Source organism: Barbatula barbatula (assembly GCF_947034865.1).
Source record: "Barbatula barbatula genome assembly, chromosome: 25".
Taxonomy (NCBI): Eukaryota; Metazoa; Chordata; class Actinopteri; order Cypriniformes; family Nemacheilidae; genus Barbatula; species Barbatula barbatula.
In genome coordinates this window covers 16,542,393-16,560,623 of record NC_136788.1, presented here as the reverse complement: position 1 = coordinate 16,560,623, position 18,231 = coordinate 16,542,393, and the positions used below count along the sequence as shown (strand labels likewise).

Below are 18,231 nucleotides of genomic sequence, written 5' to 3'. Positions count from 1 at the left end.
CTGAAAAAAGGATGATTTCACAACACTGTTTATTTGTCGTTCAAGCCGAATTTCAGAATCAATAATCCTCACTTAACCAAAGGGAATGTTGGACAATGGTCCACGGTTCCCGACCGTACCTTTCTGAAACTGCTTATTACCAAAAACAATAAACTCTGTCTAATCATCATTTAATCGAAGAAAGTAATTTGCTAACCAAGCCTTAACTTCTGCCAAGCACTTGCAAAAGTTTGATGAGGAACTACCGTCAAGATGATAACTAATATTGTATTTCCTAAAAATGGACAGTGTGTATAAAGAAAACAAAGTTGGACCTAGAATAGATCCCTGTGGGACCCCCAGATGTGGAGACAAAGTTTCCAATTTTGACAAACAAGTTCTATCCTATAAGATGAAGAGAACCACTTAAGTGCAACACCATTAATTCAAACATAATCTGTTAAACGTTCTATTAAAACAGCATGATCTATAGTGCCGAAAGCAGCGCTCAAGTCTACCATCACCCTTCCTGGAGTCAATATTTATATAATTAAATATGTAATTAAAAAGCTTAAGCAGGGCATGATTCTGTACTGTGCTTAGCCCGAAATCCAGACTGAAGGACATCCATTATATTATTCTTTAACTGCACATTACGTAGCTCCGCCCCTGCGTGTTGGAATCTGCACATCCGTCATTCAGCGGCGCTCTTGAATCTACATCTAATAATGAATCACAACAGGTGTAAAACACATTCAACTGTAAAAACATTATACACGTTCATAAAAGTTTTAAAACCAGAATGTGTCAGAATACTTTTTGTCTTCATTCGTGTGTTTTATTAAAATGTGCTTTTGTATTTCAAAAATGTATGTTTTTTTAGACACCGTGCTTTGCTAATTTTGTTATTGTATTCAATGTTAATGTATGTCATTGCTCTGTATACCAAAATAACGCTTTTGAATAATTTCTCCACCTTTGTGACATTGTCAAAGGAGAAAGAGGGGTAGGCTATATTTTTATACCTTCTCTGCTCCGTCCGTACAGTATGGATTCCACAGATTACACACTGTCTGTTACGGTTATCACATATATGGAGGTCAAAGTCTTTAACTTTACACACTGTCTGCTTCATGGATTTATAATCTAAGTCTTGGCCCAAATTGTTTTATGGTGGCTTTGAGGAATGGCGGAAACCTTAGTATCTATTTCTCTCTCATATATTCAGGCTTTACGTCATTTTACTGCCCACATTAGTCCTGGTAAGTTCAAATAAATAAATAAATACTACAAGATCTATATTTTGTACTTGTTTATTTAGTCATTTATATAAGAATTTCATATAATATAATAAATAACCGCCAATTTCTGTAATTGGGTTGGTGCTGTCTCTCTTTCAGAATTGACGTTTCCTTGGCAGCAAATACACAGATTCAATGAGCCCAAATCAGCATCAGGAGGAGTGACTCTTCGTGTCTCCTCCTTTTCAGGGCGGAAAAGTCAGATGGCACATGTTTCATAAAGCCAACCTATCATCGCGCATCAGTGCCACAAACACACAGAGAAACCACTATACCATGAAGCGGGATTCAGACTGCAAGAGACGTGGCTCCATCCTTGGATCCTTCATCTCATCTCATTTCAGTTTCTTCTCCGGACGTATTTAAGCGCGAGCGGTGATGCAAGCGCTCCACAGGCCGGTGCTGGTCCGAGCACCCGAGACCGAGCTGTGGCTGGAGAGGATGGCGGAGTACCAGAACCAGAGCGGCTTCCTCAACGGGTCCGAGCTGACCCGCTCCAGCAACTCGGATGACATCGACTTGGCCGCGGACGGCACCCTGGAGCTGCGCATCATGATCTCCATAGTGTACGCGGTGGTGTGCGCGGTGGGTTTGGTGGGGAACCTGCTGGTGTTTTTTCTGATGAAAGTGAGGCAGGGCAGGAAGAAGTCGACCATCAACTTTTTCGTCCTAAACCTGGCCGTTACTGACTTCCAGTTCGTCCTGGCCCTTCCGTTTTGGGCTGTGGAGAACGCGCTGGACTTCAGCTGGCCGTTTGGAAACGCGATGTGCAAGATCGTGCTCACCGTGACCGTGATGAACATGTACGCCAGCGTGTTCTTTCTGACCGCCATGAGCGTGACGCGCTACTGGTCTGTCGCGTCTGCGCTCAAGGACCGAACCCGCAACAAAACGTGCTCGGTGAAGCTGGTGGCCGCGCTGCTGTGGGTCCTGGCCACCGTCGCCACGACCCCCACGGCTATTTTTGCCGCGGAGCACAAGATCGACGGCGTCAAACTGTGTCTGCTGAGGTTTCCAGATGGCCAGCAGTGGCACGCGCTTTATCACCTCCAGAAAACGCTGGTTGCCTTTGTGTTCCCCATGCTCATCATCACCTTGTGCTACTTGCTCCTGTTGCGCCTCATTCGGCAGAGGAGCATGAACAACAACTTCCCCAAACGCCAGTCCAGAGTCACCAAATCAGTCACCGTTGTGGTTTTATCATTCTTCGTATGCTGGATGCCAAACCACGTCATCACCTTCTGGGGGGTTCTGGTGAAGTTTAACGTGGTCCAATGGGATAGAATGTACTACACGATACATACGTACGTGTTCCCTGTGACCATTTGTTTGGCGAATGTGAATAGTTGCCTGAACCCGGTGTTGTATTGTCTGATGCGCAGGGAGTTCAGAAAGAAGCTCAAGGATTTCCTCTGGCGGATTTCGTCTCCAGCCATCGTCAACGGCTGTCAGATCCGTCCGTTCTCCGGTACCGTCAAGGAGAACGATGACAGCGGGGTCGCGATACCTCTGAATGTGATGGAAACGGAGCAGTTTAGACTGTCGGTGGTGAACGCGTTACCGTCCACAGACTGCGCCGTTATGAGGTAGATGCGATGCGCAAGGCGCGCGTAAAAGCGCCGGTCACTTGAGTTACAGTACTGGAAGAGAAAGGGAACTCTTTCTTCTAGAAAGATGTCGCGCAGTTCTATAAATAGTATGAATATTCACGATTCAGTGCAAGCAAGTCACATTCTGTGCCAAGATATGCGTTTGACTTTTATCGCCACCGTGTTATTGCGACAGTTTGCGCTTATGTCCACACGAGCTGTTTCTAAACTGCGTGCGCGTTGAATCAGACTTGGATGTACAGAGTATTTACAGCCGGAGCTGCATTGCAGATTTAATCTTTTTAACGTGTTACTCATGTGTGGAGTAAAAGTGTCATGTTTTGCAAAACGAATTAAAAAAACGAATAATTGTTATATTTGAAATTCTAGTCTGTACAACCATGTCAAAATACTATTTTAATGTAACATATTTGAATGATTAAAATCTGCCCGAATAACTGATATATATATATATATATGCATCACTTTGAATTGATACAATAAACAGCTCAGCCTCTCTTTCTTTGTTGCTCAAATCTATTGCATGGAAATTTGCAATGATTAAAATGTACTGCTTATTTGCTGTGTAATAAAGGTGTGTCATTTTAAAGCTGGTGGTCTGAGAGGAAATGAATGTAAACAGCGTGTTACTGTGTTTTTCGTTTGAAGAGCATAATAAAAGTTCACTCTTATCACAGCCATGTTTGGTTTCCTCATAAACACAATTACAAACGGCTCTAACCTTTACAGTTATTACATCCAATTAACATTAGACGGCGAATCATCTGCACTCCACTGAAGGTCCACAGAATATTCACTTTACGGTCTGAACAGGCACATAAATCCGTGCAAACAATAACATGAGCACAGGAGAGAATTTATTATCTTTATGACCTGAAGATGGTTTGCGCCACAAAACAGCATGGACTGATTTATCTTGCACTTCTTGTTATTTGTCATCATAAATCGTTCAAACGTGTTTTAACACACGGGTAGTAGGGCTGTAGTGCAATGGGATTTGTGCAATTTATTTCTTTTATTTATTTCTAAGGATAATGCATCTGAAACCATGAACTATCCAAACATCGTATCATGTAAAGAGCACAAATGAAAATTTGTAATACAAAACAATAATCCGACCACTTAAACTGCACAAATAAGCAAGAATTAAGTCTCTGTTAAGACAAACTAAATAAAAAACACATCTGGCTATTTTTTAAACAATCCCACGGTCAGTTAATGCTTAAAGCATGTCGGCAGGTGCTTATCAGTAAAATACGGTCAATGTCGCATATGTGTCATTTTTTGGCCGTTTTAGGGGTGTTTGCAGGCTGGAATGTTTGCGAAATGCAATTTTTCCCCTGAATTACGACAGGTGCACTCGAGGGAAGTTCTGGAGCAGCCGGAACAGTCTTTACAAACTCCTCATAGTCGATGCGTCCGTCAGACGTCACACCAGCTTCGTTCAGAAGTTCATCCACTGTGACACACAACTGATGAATAAAAATCAAACAGACATACAGTATGTTGAAGTAGTTTGGGCTCATTTACCTTCTTGATCTGCAAGTCGTTCTCCGAATCCCGTCAGCTTGGTCCTGAGCTCTGACACCGGGATGAAACCCCGATTCTTTGGGTCCATCGTCCTCATTGCCACCAGGATCTCGGCGCGCGGGTTCTCCTGACGGATCTGCTGGAGCATCATGCTGAGAAACGTGGAGAATTCCAGCTCGCCGCTCTTATCTGGAAAAACAGTCAAAGTTTGCCAAACAGTGTCAGGTAGAGAATGGAAAACGCCAGTGTTTAATCATGTTTTACAGAGGGTTTATATTTAATGTATGTTTTGACTTCATACTAGGTGTGAGAGGAAATGTTTCCTTTCAGTGAAACTGTTGTGTGCCACCAGAGGTCTGCTTTTCTTTAACAGTGGCTCTATAAAACATCGCTCTGCGTATGTTCTCCTTATCTGGACATTCTGGGCATAAGGGTTCGGGATTGTTATTCTCATATGCAGCTTATTTCCAGAGTCAAGCAGTTTACCCCGTTGATTTAACCTGCTATATGCTGAAAGAACAATCCACCCGATGACTTCATGGTGACGTACGTCATCTTTCTGACGTTAAAAACACTTGGCGTCAAAGTATTTGTGAACCAGTTAGTGACCAGCATGCTGTTTTGTTAGATATTGTACCGATGTTATGAGTTAACAAGTGTTTGTCCAGTTCTGACAGGGTCGGACAGCAGCCCAAGCATCTCATGACTGTTAGGAGGTCACAGGCGTAAATCTGACCCCGCCGCTTCTTGTCATACAGCGAGAAACATTCTTTAAAATCTAAATAAGGCAAAACAGACATGTCAAACATGGGATTTAACTCTCAGATTACAGAGACACAAAAAGGGACATTCAAGAAACAAGCAGGACATTTTAAATGAAAACCTGCAAGACAAGAGAGTCTTTTTGAAGCTTTTTTAAAGAGAGTATTTTAAAAGACCTTGCCAGACTCTCTCTTTAATCCCATGTGAAGGATTAAACCTGACATAATCTGAGACAACCTGTTTATAAAGGAATCAGGTTTACATCATTATGAACAACAACAGGTGGACAAATAAACATAAACTGACATATGTGTTTTCATTTCATTATTGCAAAATGACATTTTTCTTAAAGTCGTCTTTCACAGTTTACAAACAAAGACCAGACTGTGTTTATACTGTGGCAGTTTGACACATCGTCTCGTCTCCAGTGAAAGAATCAAATCTATAAAACAAATTTAGCAACTTAAATAACTTTTATCAACAGTGTTTAACAGATCATAAATTCATGTATTACTGGTCATCTCAATTTTGCATGTACAACGGGATAAGAGAAATTATAGTCATATTGGCCTCTTTAAAATCTTATTGAATAAAAATGAGAATGTACTTACCGTTAATTTGATCATGACTGAGAAACTTCGCCTGCAAACACACAAAAACAGTCAACAGATCAACACAAACAACTTTGATTTAGTTTAACACTCCAATACTCACCATGTCCAAGCCACTGATGCCAGTGTCTCACCAAAGACTCTTTAAGGAAAGTCTCCGCACTAGCAACGTCATTTTAGTCATGGATTTGAACAGGCTAAATCTTTAGAATTGCTCACTAAAGTCACAAAAACTACATATTTTCGACCAGTATTTAAACCTAGCATCAACTGTAGCATAAACTCTGTCGTAAACTACAATTTTGCTACAAACTCTTTTTTACAGGGTGCTCCACTTTGTCCTTTTCATTTCCCATCATTCTTAGAGAAATTAAAGAATAAATATAAACATAAACAAACAAACGAATTAATCAATGTATAGCAATGCCCCCCCCCACCAATAGGGAGTCTTGTCAATGTCTGTAGTCTTTGGCATCAGCGCTTTATATATTATTCCTGCAGGTGGTGCTCTGACTTTTTTCAACAATATTTTTTAATCAAAATGTTTATTTTTGTTTGTGAGTTACCTAGCAATGTAAGAATATTTAACACACCAAAATACAACAATTATTGCAATATATTGTAATACATATTTAACAAACAATAGTCTCAAATGCAAAATGACTGTTGCTTGTCTATCTATGCATGTAAATGTTTGACTACTTCCAAATGAACAAGATATTTAGAGTTCAATATTGCAATCATGTGACTCATTGTAAAAGCACAATACACATCCAGTGAGTCTGTAGATTTAGTTTGTGAATGCCACACGTTTATCTCTTAGGTGAGCGTGTGCAGGGCCCACGGCTCAGGTATATACATGACACCTGGATATTTCTTCCGTAACACTTTGTCGTTCCACAAACAGGCGACCCACATAATGACTAACAAGAGAGACACCGAAAAACTAAAAAGCAAGAACAGCCCACTTCCATCCGGCAGAAAACCTTTACGGTTCTGGTGCATCACTGTGGCCGTCGTGGCAAAAGATGTGAAAATAAAGGGAATGAAGATATGTCACCAGATTCACGAGAAGAGCAATAAAAACACAGTTGTTCATTCAAACATTCACATAAATATGCAACGTTTTGATATGAGCTGACATATGTGAGGTTTTTTGACACTTAGTTCTGTCAATGAGCAGCATTATGACATCCTATCCCTATGTCCTGTCTTTAAGTGTGGAGCGTATGAATAATTCTGCTGGGACAGAAGTGCAGAGTTGAGTTTTGCTGCAGTGAATAATAAATGGAGAACACGTCTCAAATCTAAGGATGGAATTTGACAGCATCGTCCTGATGGCCAAAGAATAAAACACTGGCCAGAAGTAAAGGCCACTGGGAGTCAGGGGAAGCCAAGCGGAGGTGGACATCTGCTTGTGTGAAACAGCCGGTGAAATAACGGAACAAGATGAGAAAGAGAGGAACCTGTTTAACACAATCGTGAGGTGAAGAGTAACCTGAAGGAAGGATAATGATGCTGAATTGATCACAAACGCGCTTCTCTCGATGAGCTGAAAAAGAACATCACTGAATTTAACTCAATGAACACTTTCATCATATGAACACAAAACATTTCTCAAAATATCTTATTGTGTGTTCCACTGAAGAAAGAGTCACCCTGACCTGAGATCAGTCTGATCATCTCCAGATTTCTTGTATCAGCCAGCGCCGGGGCTCGTTCATGCCATCCATCATGCATTGAGAAAACATCAGTTCAGAAGACGGATGGGGTGGAAATGCCTGCCGCTGATGTACATGCTCCGCTGTTGTTTATTTTCAATAGGTTGAGCAATGCATCTTTTGGCTGCTTCGCTCATAAATTTCCATCCCTGGTGAATTCTCTTGGCCTTTTAATAAAATGTCTGAACTGTATACGCAAGAGGTCTCACGGTGATAAATGAGACAATGACAAAGTGTCCAACCAAAACCAGCAGCGCACATCACGATGCAGAATGCTACAGGTCTCTGTACTGAGAATTTTACTACATCAAGTTTTAGGTAGCAGGAGATGCACGGCGATGTTCACAGGTAAACCCATGATAAACCTCACGACTTACCTTGAGCAACAGAAATGGTGTTGAAATGGTGGACCAGTGCTGGGTTTGTTCAAAGGAAACCACTTGACCGGACACTTGATCTAGAGAACAGATAAAACATCATATCTGTACTTCTCAACAAACATTTTTCTGTATTTATTATTGAACGGCTTTAAGGTGAAGTCATTTCTCATCATAACAAGTCCAGCAGCCAGTTCTGGATGGTAAAACAGCACCACAGGTCCATGTGAAAGTGTGCTTTCCTCCGACAGTCCATCTCCTTCGACGTATGTCTGTGAACATAAAAAACATAAACGCTTTGAAGGAAAATATCTTTATTTTGAGGTCTTAGATTCATTATTCTAACCGATGAAGGATGCCAGCATCCGTCTGTTCTACAGATTTATCTCCATCTGGCTCTCTGGTTATATTTTCTTGTCCTTGTCGTCTTTTGCTGCAGATGTCAGTGTTGTATTTTATTATCAGATTGTGTGTTTGTTGAGGTAAAATAAAGATGATGGTTCAAGTGAAGCGCGCACCACCATAAAATAAAACGATACGTAAGAGTTTTAATTATAGAGTTAGAAACTGACCTCATTTTAGGGTAAAAAAGGCTCAAAAAGATTGACAGTGTTATGGACTGCTGTGAAAACAGACTTTTATCTCATTCCTCAAATCCCCAACAGATATCTGCTGCTTCAGGAGGATTGAGAGCCATTAGAGAACTTTTGTATTTGATTCAAGAGCTTATTAATATTTGATACCTACTTTCATAGGAACTGAATTTTATTACGCTATAGGCCGATATTACTACAGTATTTTCATATTTTTTTATTATGATTACTCAAAGAAAGTTACAATACCGCTGATTTGATGAAGTTTAAATATTATTTATTTTTAATTAAACATTAATAATTAAACTGTGGCACACCGTCTGTTTATTTTAAAAGTGTTTTGTAGACGTTAAACATTTTTGTTGCAGGTCATTTAAAATGCGGGATGTTTATTTTTGATTTGAAATAATGCAAATAAAGTGCCTTTAAATGGAGGTGAAATGCGCCTTTATTTTGTAAAATACACCGCCGGAATTCCTCGCGATGCATTTCCTGTTTGTGGCGCCGTCACTTCCGCGCGTCGCTCTGGCAGAGGTGAAAAGAAGAGCGCAAATGGAGTGTTGTTTTTTAATTAATTCTCCACATCTGAATTAAACGCGTTTAACCGAACTGAGATCTACAACATCTCGAAAGGACGAGAGAGAAAAGAGCAGCGAAGGGCAGAAGCTGGGCGAGTAATCCCCATTGTCACTGAAGCGAAACTGATTTCTTGAGAATTTGCGTTTAGTTTTAGTTACATTTTAACACATTCGACTCAATATTTCCTAGACATTGCACATTTAATAACGTGCTTAATCTCATTATAAAAAACATTGTATATGAATCAGTTAGTTATAATCAACATTGAGTGTAATAGCAGCAGCAGGTCAGATTGGCATAAAACAGGTGAAGATCCTACAACAAGTGTCGTGTTTACGTTACAAGATCCGATCTAATCAACAATACTGTGTTTTCTTACACATTCGTCATAATGGTAAAGTCTCTGTATTCACATCGAAGCTATTGAGCTCAGGTGTTTTTTTAATGGGAGGCGGGTTGAGCTGCTCTGAGATCAGTGGGCGAATCTTGCACAGATGGCGGAGGTATCGACTCTGGCCCGGTTGGAGTCCTTGGCCCGATATGTGCACAAAGCAGCCAGTGAGGGGAGAGTCCTGACGCTGGCCGCTCTTCTGTTGAACCACTCCACGGTCCAGACCCGCTACCTGCTGGAGTATGTGACCCAAGTGGCCGGACAGAGATCCACACCTCTCATTATAGCTGCTCGCAATGGACACGACAAGGTGGTCCGGCTTCTTTTGGACCATTACAAGGTGGACACGGAGCAGACGGGCACTGTCAGGTTTGACGGGTGAGTTGTGGGGGTGTGACGGGTGTAGTTGGGTATAAACATAACATTTACTTTTTGTTGCAAGTCATTCCTGTAGCTAAACAGTTTTTTTTAAATGTTTATTTTTAATTTAGTATATTTTTTATAATATGTTGACATCTTTATTTTCTGTATTTGTGTGAACAGCATCATCTTTCTCTCTTGTAGGTATATTATCGACGGCGCCACAGCTCTGTGGTGCGCAGCCGGCGCGGGCCATTTCGAGGTGGTGCGTCTGCTCGTCTCCCACAGTGCCAACGTGAATCACACCACACTCACTAACTCCACCCCCCTCAGGGCAGCGTGCTTTGATGGCCGGCTGGACATTGTGCGGTATCTCGTCGAGCACGACGCCAGCATCGGCATCGCCAACAAGTACGACAACACGTGTCTGATGATCGCCGCCTATAAGGGCCACGCCGATGTTGTTTGCTTCCTGCTCGAACGGGGCGCGGACCCCAACGCAAAAGCCCACTGCGGGGCCACCGCACTGCACTTCGCCGCGGAGGCTGGGCATCTGGACATCGTGAAGGAGCTGGTGAAGTGCCAGGCTGCAATGGTGGTAAATGGTCACGGCATGACGCCCCTGAAAGTGGCGGCGGAGAGCTGCAAGGCGGACGTGGTGGAGCTGCTACTCTCCCACGCAGACTGCGACACGGGCAGCCGCATCGAGGCTTTGGAACTGCTCGGGGCGTCCTTCGCCAACGACCGGGAAAACTATGACATTCTTAAGACCTACCACTACCTGTACTTGGCCATGCTGGAGCGCTATCAAGACCCCGAGAAAGTCAACGCCAAGGAGCTGCCGCCGGCCGTGGAGGCGTACGGAGGACGGGCGGAGTGCCTGACCCTGCAGGAGCTGGAGGCCATCAGGCACGACCGAGATGCGTTACACATGGAGGGTCTGATGATCCGGGAAAGGATCCTGGGCGTGGATAATATAGACGTCTCACATCCTATAATATACAGAGGTGCCGTCTACGCAGACAACATGGAGTTCGAGCAGTGCATCAGACTGTGGCTTCACGCGCTGCGTCTGCGTCAGCAGGGGAACCGCAACACGCACAAGGACCTCCTGAGATTCGCGCAGGTCTTCTCGCAGATGGTGCACCTGAAGGAGCCGGTCCAAGCGGCGGACGTGGAGCAGGTCCTGCATGCCAGCGTCCTGGAGATCCGTCGCAGCGTCACCCGGGTAGAGACCGCCGCGGAGGCAGAGTCGGTGGCAGCCACTGAAAACTACGAATCCAACATCTTCACCTTCCTCTACCTAGTGTGCATCTCCACCAAAACTCAATGCAGCGAGGAGGAACGGGCGCGCATCAACAAACAGATCTACGACCTGATTCGTCTGAACCCACGCTCCAGAGAGGGCTTCTCGCTCCTGCACCTGGCGGCCAGCTCCAGCACGCCGGTGGATGACTTTCACACCAACGACGTGTGCAGCTTCCCCAACGCGCTGGTGACCAAGCTGCTCCTAGACTGCGGTGCTCAGGTCAACGCCGTGGACCACGAAGGAAACAGCCCGCTGCATCTCATCGTGCAGTACAACCGGCCAATCAGCGACTTCCTCACGCTGCACGCCATCATCATCAGTCTGGTGGAGGCCGGCGCTCACACGGACATGACCAATAAACAGAAAAAGACGCCTCTGGATAAGAGCACCACGGGCGTTTCGGAAATCCTGCTGAAGACTCAGATAAAGATGAGTTTGAAGTGTCTGGCGGCTCGGGCCGTTCGGCAACATCAGATCCTGTATCGAGATCAGATCCCCAAAAGCCTGGAGGAGTTTGTGGAGTTTCACTGAGGGTGCTGAGGACTTCTCAATGACCTTTTTAATAGTTTACGGACTCGGCACCATCTTTTAATATATGCACATTCATGTCATGTCAAACACAACCGCTGCATTTGTTTTTATTCCAAAGGGGACTTTGGAGCGACACAGTTTTTTTTATTGATCAGAGAAGATGTCAATGGACACGTGACTCTTTTCTTTCCTCATTTGAACTCTTTGGGTTTTGGAAATCATTTTAATGAGCGAATGATGAATATAGATGCAACACAGAGCGGCTCTTTTTCTGACAAGCTGTTTTTTTCTTTTTTTAAACTTATTATTTTATAAAAGGTTTATTTAAAACAAAGTCTTATTTCTATTTTATGAGAAGTCAAAAGCTGATCTCCTGAAACTCTTCTCTTATTTGAATACTAAAATGTGCCTGTAACCAGATGTTTATTGTTCATATAATTATTATAGTTTTTTTTTAGTTTGCCACTGTAAAGCCACTTGCATTCATGAGCACATCATGCTGGAACTCTATGGAGTCACGGGGCCTTATTCTGGAATATTCTGACTGGTGCTGTGTGTGTGCACGTGTGTGTGTGTGTGTGTGCGCGTCCGTGCGTGAGACAGCATGCCTTCCTGCTTTAGCAGTCTGTGTTCGGTTGAATGCACGTTTACATGTGGTGGAAACTGAATGTCCAGGTTTTAACCCGTTGTGTTTTTACTATGTTTACTGGAGATTGTTCTGTGTCAGTGTTTTTATTTTTGAACCAAATCGACTAAAATTAAAAACAAAAATCAGAGACGTCTGTGAGATTCTGGATGCTTCTTTATTTTGACCATTTATTTCTCCAGTCTTAAAACTTCTCGAAGTTTGCAAGCTTTCGTTGTGTCGGATGTTTGATATAAACTACTGATTTTAAACACACTTCAGTATAACAGTTTTCAGCATTTCAGAAGAATTATAAAGATGTCAAAACTATAAAAGAACAAAATGGAAGAAATTAAGTTTTGTATTGACCAAAAGATTCAATTCTTTTCTAGAGTATCCGGTATCTTGTAAAGCGAACAATCTGCCTTTGGTTTCTTTTTTTAAATATGGAATAAGCATCAAGCCTCTCTTAATTCCTATTCAAATATTTCTCCTTTAAATTTCAAATTCCTAGTTATTCAGTGGTTCGACAGTATAACAATAAAACACTTTTTTACATACAGCTTTAATTCAGACTCTGATCTCTAATGCAGTTTATATAAATATTTATATACAAGTATATAAGGGTTCACAAGTACAATCATACAATATTCTGCTCTTACACAATAATGTGCACAATGAACATTTCGTTCGTCTATAATCTTTATATACAAAAAAACATTGTCACTTTATTTCCTCATTTGCAGTGAAATGACTTCTGTGAACCGTAAGGTTTTTGTCTGAGGAGGTTTGTGGAGAGTTGAGTGTTTGGGATCAGATATCCTGTAGTGGGACAAACTTCACCTTAAACCTCAAATAATCGAGAAATGTGTCCTTTAAAATGGATCGAATTTTGTATTTATAAAATGTGTGTCACGGCAGGACTGCTTATCCAAAATTTCCCCTTGTTTATGCATAAACTGAATGTGAGTTGCGAACAATGTCAGAGAGCAGGTCATGTCCATGTTATTTCATTTTTCCTTAAAGGGACAGTTCACACAATAACAAACATTCTGTCATCGTTTATTCAACCTGCATACGACTCTTCTTCTATGAAACACAAAAGAAGATATTTTGAGAAATGTCTCGGTGGTCCTGTGTTCATACAATTGAAGTCAACGGAGTCTAATGTCGTTTGGTAACCAATGTTCTTCAAAATATCTCCATTTGTGTTCTGCTGAAGGAAGAAACTCACACGGCGGTAAATAAATGACAGAATTTTCATTTTTTCAGTTTCTTGCTCATGAACTGCCTGGATGTAAAAGCATATTTCACACATTTATCTTAAACAGATCTTAAAAAGTGGAAATATGTTCACATGTCACGCGTGCGCAAGTTCTTGGTGCATAATAACCTTACGGTTAAATATCTTTCTATTGTGTTACATTATATTGCTGAATTTTCACAAAGCTTTTTTCATATGTACAGATTTCAAGTTGAAACTGTTTACACGGCGCAAATGCATCTTGAACACAAAGAAAGTGACGATTAAAGTCACAATCTGAGGTTCGTTACAAACACGCAAACATTTCAATCGTCACTAAACAGACGAGACATTAAATTCTCGCACTTGTGGATTTATTAGTTTGTCAGTCCTTTTGTTGTTGAACTTTCTGTTCTTTTCTCAGAAAGGCCACAGTTCGAGCCTCATGAAAGCCACATCATAGCTCTGTGCAATATCGGAGCAGCACGAATCGATCTGATTGGTTCTGTGTCAGAGTGCATGGGGGCGTGGCAGTGCGTAGGGAGTCCCTGAGTGATGGCTATAGAGGAGGTTGTGATGCGGTTGCCATGGCACTACCGATCTTCAGCCCTCTTCCCATCGGTCGACTGTTCGTCCTTCTTTCTCTTCTGCCTGTTAAAGAATCCAAGCTGTAGACGAGTGAAAGTGTGTTTTTAGTCAAATGCTTAAACATGTTTGCTATTTAGATATTGTTTGAGAAGCGCAAAATAGAACACATAACATGACACGAGAATGAAGAATTACTACTTTTGTTGCTCTCAAGAAAACACAACGTTGTACAGTATCATCCCTGGAACTATACATTGAAAACAGTTTCCGACCTTCCAGAGAGCAAGGACCAGCAGGGCGAGAAGCTGTAGTCCACCCAGAGTGCTTCCGACGATCACCCAGATGGGAATTCTGTTATCTTCCTCTTTTCTGATCTCTAGGATTATCTAGAGAACCACAAAACCATACATTCAATGTAACATTTTTCTGACTTTACTTTTTATAGGTACGCGTTTAGGTATAATTAACATTTCTTTTTTTATTCTGTGAACCATGGGAGAAGCTCAGCACCCCTAAAACTTGGAGTAAGAAATGTTGTTATTCTAAAAAGAAAAAATTCGTCTTTTACAAGGTTAAATTATGTCCAAAACATACTCCGTAGTTTTTTGTTTAAAATGTGTGTGTTAAGGGTGAAAATGAAACATCCCCACTTAGCAAATGATGTCATCCTCTTCTTCTACTTCTCCTCTGTACCTGCACCGCTCAGCGCGAGACACACGCGGAGTGAGAACCCGTTATGTGGTGTTGTGAAGCAACTAAGTTGCTCCAAAGCTGTCTCACGCTTCTTTCCTTTTACATAGAGTTGTTCCGATTGCGAAACCAAAATCAACTAAACTGCGGACCTGTGTCTCTGTTGTTAAAGTTTATCGTTCATTTGATACTCATTTTAACAGTCTGGAGTCACGTAAACATGACGTCACCTGCGTCTTTTCTGGTCAGTCGTCATGGAAACGTGATCGCCCTGGCGTTTGGACCAGAGTGTCAGAGGAAGTGATTCTTTCTGAAGTGCAAGAGTGATGCTGGTACAGTTCAGATTCGTGTTCCCTTCACTGAAAGTCTTTTAGTGCCTTGCGTCGGCTCCATACATGACTCAGGAGGACCACAGGCCAAAGCAGACTCCAGCACCTATAGCTGTGATGTCTATTGAGAAGGAGTTGCTTGAAATAATTGAACCCCAAAGGGTCATTGACAGGTTTGCCAGCCTCAAAGTGCGGCGACATAGATGAACTCTCCCAAAGTAGAGCAAAATGGGGATTTAGGGGAAGTACTTCAAAGATTTCCCTCTATTTCCTTTTTTATATCTTTACTTTCTAAGTATTTTCAAGACCTCTGTAAATTATCTGGATATTTTGGACTTTTTGGTTTTACCATCTTCTTTTTTTTATTTATTTTATTTATTGATGACTTATATTGGTTTATGAAAGTTCAGACTGGCGTGCGACCAGATATGTTAGAGATGGTCATTTGTAAATAATTTACAGAATATGAATAACAGTTTGTTGTCCAAGTACCTGTTACTTTGTTCAATGACAATAAAGTATTTATTAAACTCAGTCAGTATTTTAGGTTTAGTTAGTTAAAATGGCTCCGTTCTAACGTTCTTACTTTAAAGGGATTTTTTTCTATTCTGTCAAAATAACAGAAAAGACGCTCTGTATTTTTTCAGACCTCAGATATTGCAAAGTTCAGATTTACCTTTAAGTACTAGTTGTACATATCTTTAGGAAAAGTTCAAAATTTGTGTATATTTGATAACCTTGCTTTTGATCTCAGTTTTCATGTGTCTTGTCATTCTGTCAGTCTTTCACATTGCTGTTGGATGACTTCGTCACTTCTGAGGTTTGATTTTGTTGAAATTCAACAAACTGGACTGGATTTAAAATGAAAATTTGCAATGAACTCTTCAATATTCCCAGGCTGTATGAATTAATAAATAATATAAAATATAAATTTTGCACATTTTTGAAAACCAAATCTTGTTAATGTTATAGAAATTAATGACGTATTGAAATATTTTTGTTTACATTAAAGTACAACTGTAATGTCCTCAATAAATTTAAATAGACTTGTTTTATTTATGTAATAAATACCGATTTTTGTTTTGTCTTGGTGACATTTTAGCACAATGTTGATGCTTCACGCTGGACGTCCTGCGTGTGTTTTATCCGTCAGAAGGGGGCAGCATGTCTGCACCTTTGGTTCCCAAAAGTGCTTCTGGTCATTTTCCACCTGCCCAGACATTCCTCAATGACGTATTGACTTCACAGAAAAACAGATCAAATGTGTTTCTCCCATCACTTACTATTTTATTACAACCAAACACAGTGTACAAGATTCACCAGGTCGATAGAGCTCAAACGCTTCAACAGATACTCACATGTCTCGCCGGCCGTTCCTCGTGAAGAAACATCGGACTGGAGGAGCTCAGCTCCACTGCGGCCGTCATCACCAGCTCCAGCTTTTTAAAATTCACCTAAAGAACCAAAAGAACTCTGGAAATGAAACATCTACAATAGAGGTCACGCCAGCATTTAAGTGTTTCTGGAAACATTCATGTCTCTGTTTGCCATCAAAAGACGATATTATAGAAGATATAATCAATATGAACTCACGGCGTAGAGCGTGTGGATGTCGAGGAATCCCGCTGCAGTGACGCTCACATCTCTCTGAGGAAGCAGGTTGATTCTGCACTGAGCAAATAATGCGTCGCTGACGGACGACGAGTTCTACAAACAACACAACATTCAACCACATCTGATCATGTCACATCTGGAAACACAACACGCCAGACAGGGAGCAAAAAGCTTGAGCTGTGTGGCTTGAAATCAGACAATTTCATGATTTCATTTCCAACACAAATGCTTGTGCATCTCAAAGCACTAAAGCAGCAGGTCTGGCTGACTTTCAGATTGACTGATATCTTCTGTTAGTTGCTTTCACGTGCAGATGGATGAAGTATGTGAGCAGTTTGGATGAAGTATAAAAGTGAAAGTTTACCACGTGCGGGTTGATGGAGAGGTCCTCGTGAAGTGATGAACCGGGGGTGATGACAGGTGGAACGTTACAGCGAGAGCCAGACGTCTATGAGGAGCACACTGACATCAGAAAAAGGCTGACACACTGTGTACCGCAAGTCATTCTTGATATTAAATCATATTAAGATTTATTCATCGAGAACAGAACTCACACAGACACAATAAAACACTTTTACTGAAGGGTCATTCATGTCAACTCAACCAGACTTCTCTTCCCAGAATTCTTTGAATGGAGAAAGATGAGATATTAAATGTCTTGGATGAATATTTGAGGAGTTTGGTTCCAAAGTGAGATAACTCAATTTCTAAAATCATGTTATTAATGAAGTCATCGTGTTTTTGTTGTTATTATGGCTTAAAACCAACCAACTACAGTTGAAATAACAGCATCCTAATTTTAATTTTTCACAGAGATTGGTAGATACATTAGAAGAATCTGTTGACTTAAGTTATATTTGTTGCATTACATACCAAAGGTGACAGTCCAAACATGAGGAAAAAACAATTTTTGTGTTGTATTTACAAAGTTTGAATGGCTGTAATTCAAGACTTATTACTATTGGATTCGGATTCCGACTTACATTAATTGAACTCACGTAGTTCAATACCAGAGGTATCTCAGATTGAATTGACACAAAACTGATGCATCACAATACTCACCTTAAAACTGAAACTATGGAATAAAACATAATAATTAACTAATAATCCACCTGATCAATCTCCAGGTCTGATATGTGCAGGAGAGAACCAGCATGTCTGATCACAGTGAAGACGCTCAACGTGAAGAGAAGATCTGAAACGGGAAACAGACCCAGATTCTGGATCTGCAAAAATAACAACTCAAAAGTTCATCCAAAGGAAATGTTTATTTTACTCAGCATGAAATATTAAACCACGCACAATCCGCAGAATATTTTAAAAGCTCTTGAGGACCGAGAAGGACGCTTCACCTGATAGGAGAGATTGAATCCTGGTCCTGTACCGATGGGGAAACTCTGAACGAGGTCAGGTTTGATCTCGAAACGGGACGGACTGGAATCTCTAAAGGGAAAGAAACATTTTTGTTCTTGTAATGTGATAACTACA

At 41.3% G+C, this 18,231-nt stretch overlaps 4 protein-coding genes across 4 annotated transcripts in view; 2 read left to right on the top strand and 2 right to left on the bottom strand.

Annotated features, from left to right (window-relative positions):
- The first annotated feature begins 1,532 nt into the window (after positions 1–1,532).
- rxfp3.3b (relaxin family peptide receptor 3.3b) lies at positions 1,533–3,559 on the top strand. The gene has a single exon (XM_079450774.1). It carries the CDS (start codon positions 1,659–1,661, stop codon positions 2,868–2,870), a length of 1,212 nt encoding a protein of 403 aa, XP_079306900.1. The 5' UTR covers positions 1,533–1,658; the 3' UTR covers positions 2,871–3,559.
- Positions 3,560–3,666: 107 nt separating this feature from the next.
- Positions 3,667–5,936, bottom strand: calml4b (calmodulin-like 4b). Its single transcript, XM_079450706.1, has 5 exons — positions 5,897–5,936; positions 5,794–5,824; positions 5,058–5,198; positions 4,421–4,609; positions 3,667–4,349 (listed from the first exon to the last, which is right to left on the bottom strand). Exons 1-5 carry the CDS (start codon positions 5,897–5,899, stop codon positions 4,168–4,170), a joined length of 546 nt encoding a protein of 181 aa, XP_079306832.1. The 5' UTR covers positions 5,900–5,936; the 3' UTR covers positions 3,667–4,167.
- A 3,003-nt stretch (positions 5,937–8,939) lies between these two features.
- On the top strand, positions 8,940–12,839 carry fem1b (fem-1 homolog b). Its single transcript, XM_079449890.1, has 2 exons — positions 8,940–9,832; positions 10,019–12,839. The coding sequence occupies exons 1-2, from the start codon at positions 9,558–9,560 to the stop codon at positions 11,652–11,654; spliced, it is 1,911 nt and encodes a 636-aa protein (XP_079306016.1). The 5' UTR covers positions 8,940–9,557; the 3' UTR covers positions 11,655–12,839.
- itga11b (integrin, alpha 11b) overlaps positions 12,839–18,231 on the bottom strand; it is a gene marked incomplete at its 5' end in the record, with an annotated part of 26,342 nt that continues 20,949 nt past the window's right edge. The window contains 7 exons of the mRNA XM_079450949.1: positions 12,839–14,190; positions 14,383–14,496; positions 16,488–16,583; positions 16,723–16,836; positions 17,111–17,191; positions 17,856–17,969; positions 18,096–18,186. Of these exons, the coding sequence (XP_079307075.1) occupies positions 14,116–14,190; positions 14,383–14,496; positions 16,488–16,583; positions 16,723–16,836; positions 17,111–17,191; positions 17,856–17,969; positions 18,096–18,186 (685 nt within the window). The 3' untranslated portion in view covers positions 12,839–14,115. The remainder of the gene's footprint in view (positions 14,191–14,382; positions 14,497–16,487; positions 16,584–16,722; positions 16,837–17,110; positions 17,192–17,855; positions 17,970–18,095; positions 18,187–18,231) is intronic.

Coding starts and splice junctions, on each gene's coding strand:
- rxfp3.3b (XM_079450774.1), top strand. CDS start 1,659: ATGCAAGCGCTCCACAGGCCGGTGCTGGTCCGAGCACCCGAGACCGAG.
- calml4b (XM_079450706.1), bottom strand. Junction 4,610..5,057: donor CTTGTTAACTCATAACATCG/GTACAATATCTA, acceptor CTGTTTTTCCAG/ATAAGAGCGGCGAGCTGGAA. Junction 4,350..4,420: donor ACGACTTGCAGATCAAGAAG/GTAAATGAGCCC, acceptor TGTGTGTCACAG/TGGATGAACTTCTGAACGAA.
- fem1b (XM_079449890.1), top strand. CDS start 9,558: ATGGCGGAGGTATCGACTCTGGCCCGGTTGGAGTCCTTGGCCCGATAT. Junction 9,833..10,018: donor GGCACTGTCAGGTTTGACGG/GTGAGTTGTGGG, acceptor TCTCTCTTGTAG/GTATATTATCGACGGCGCCA.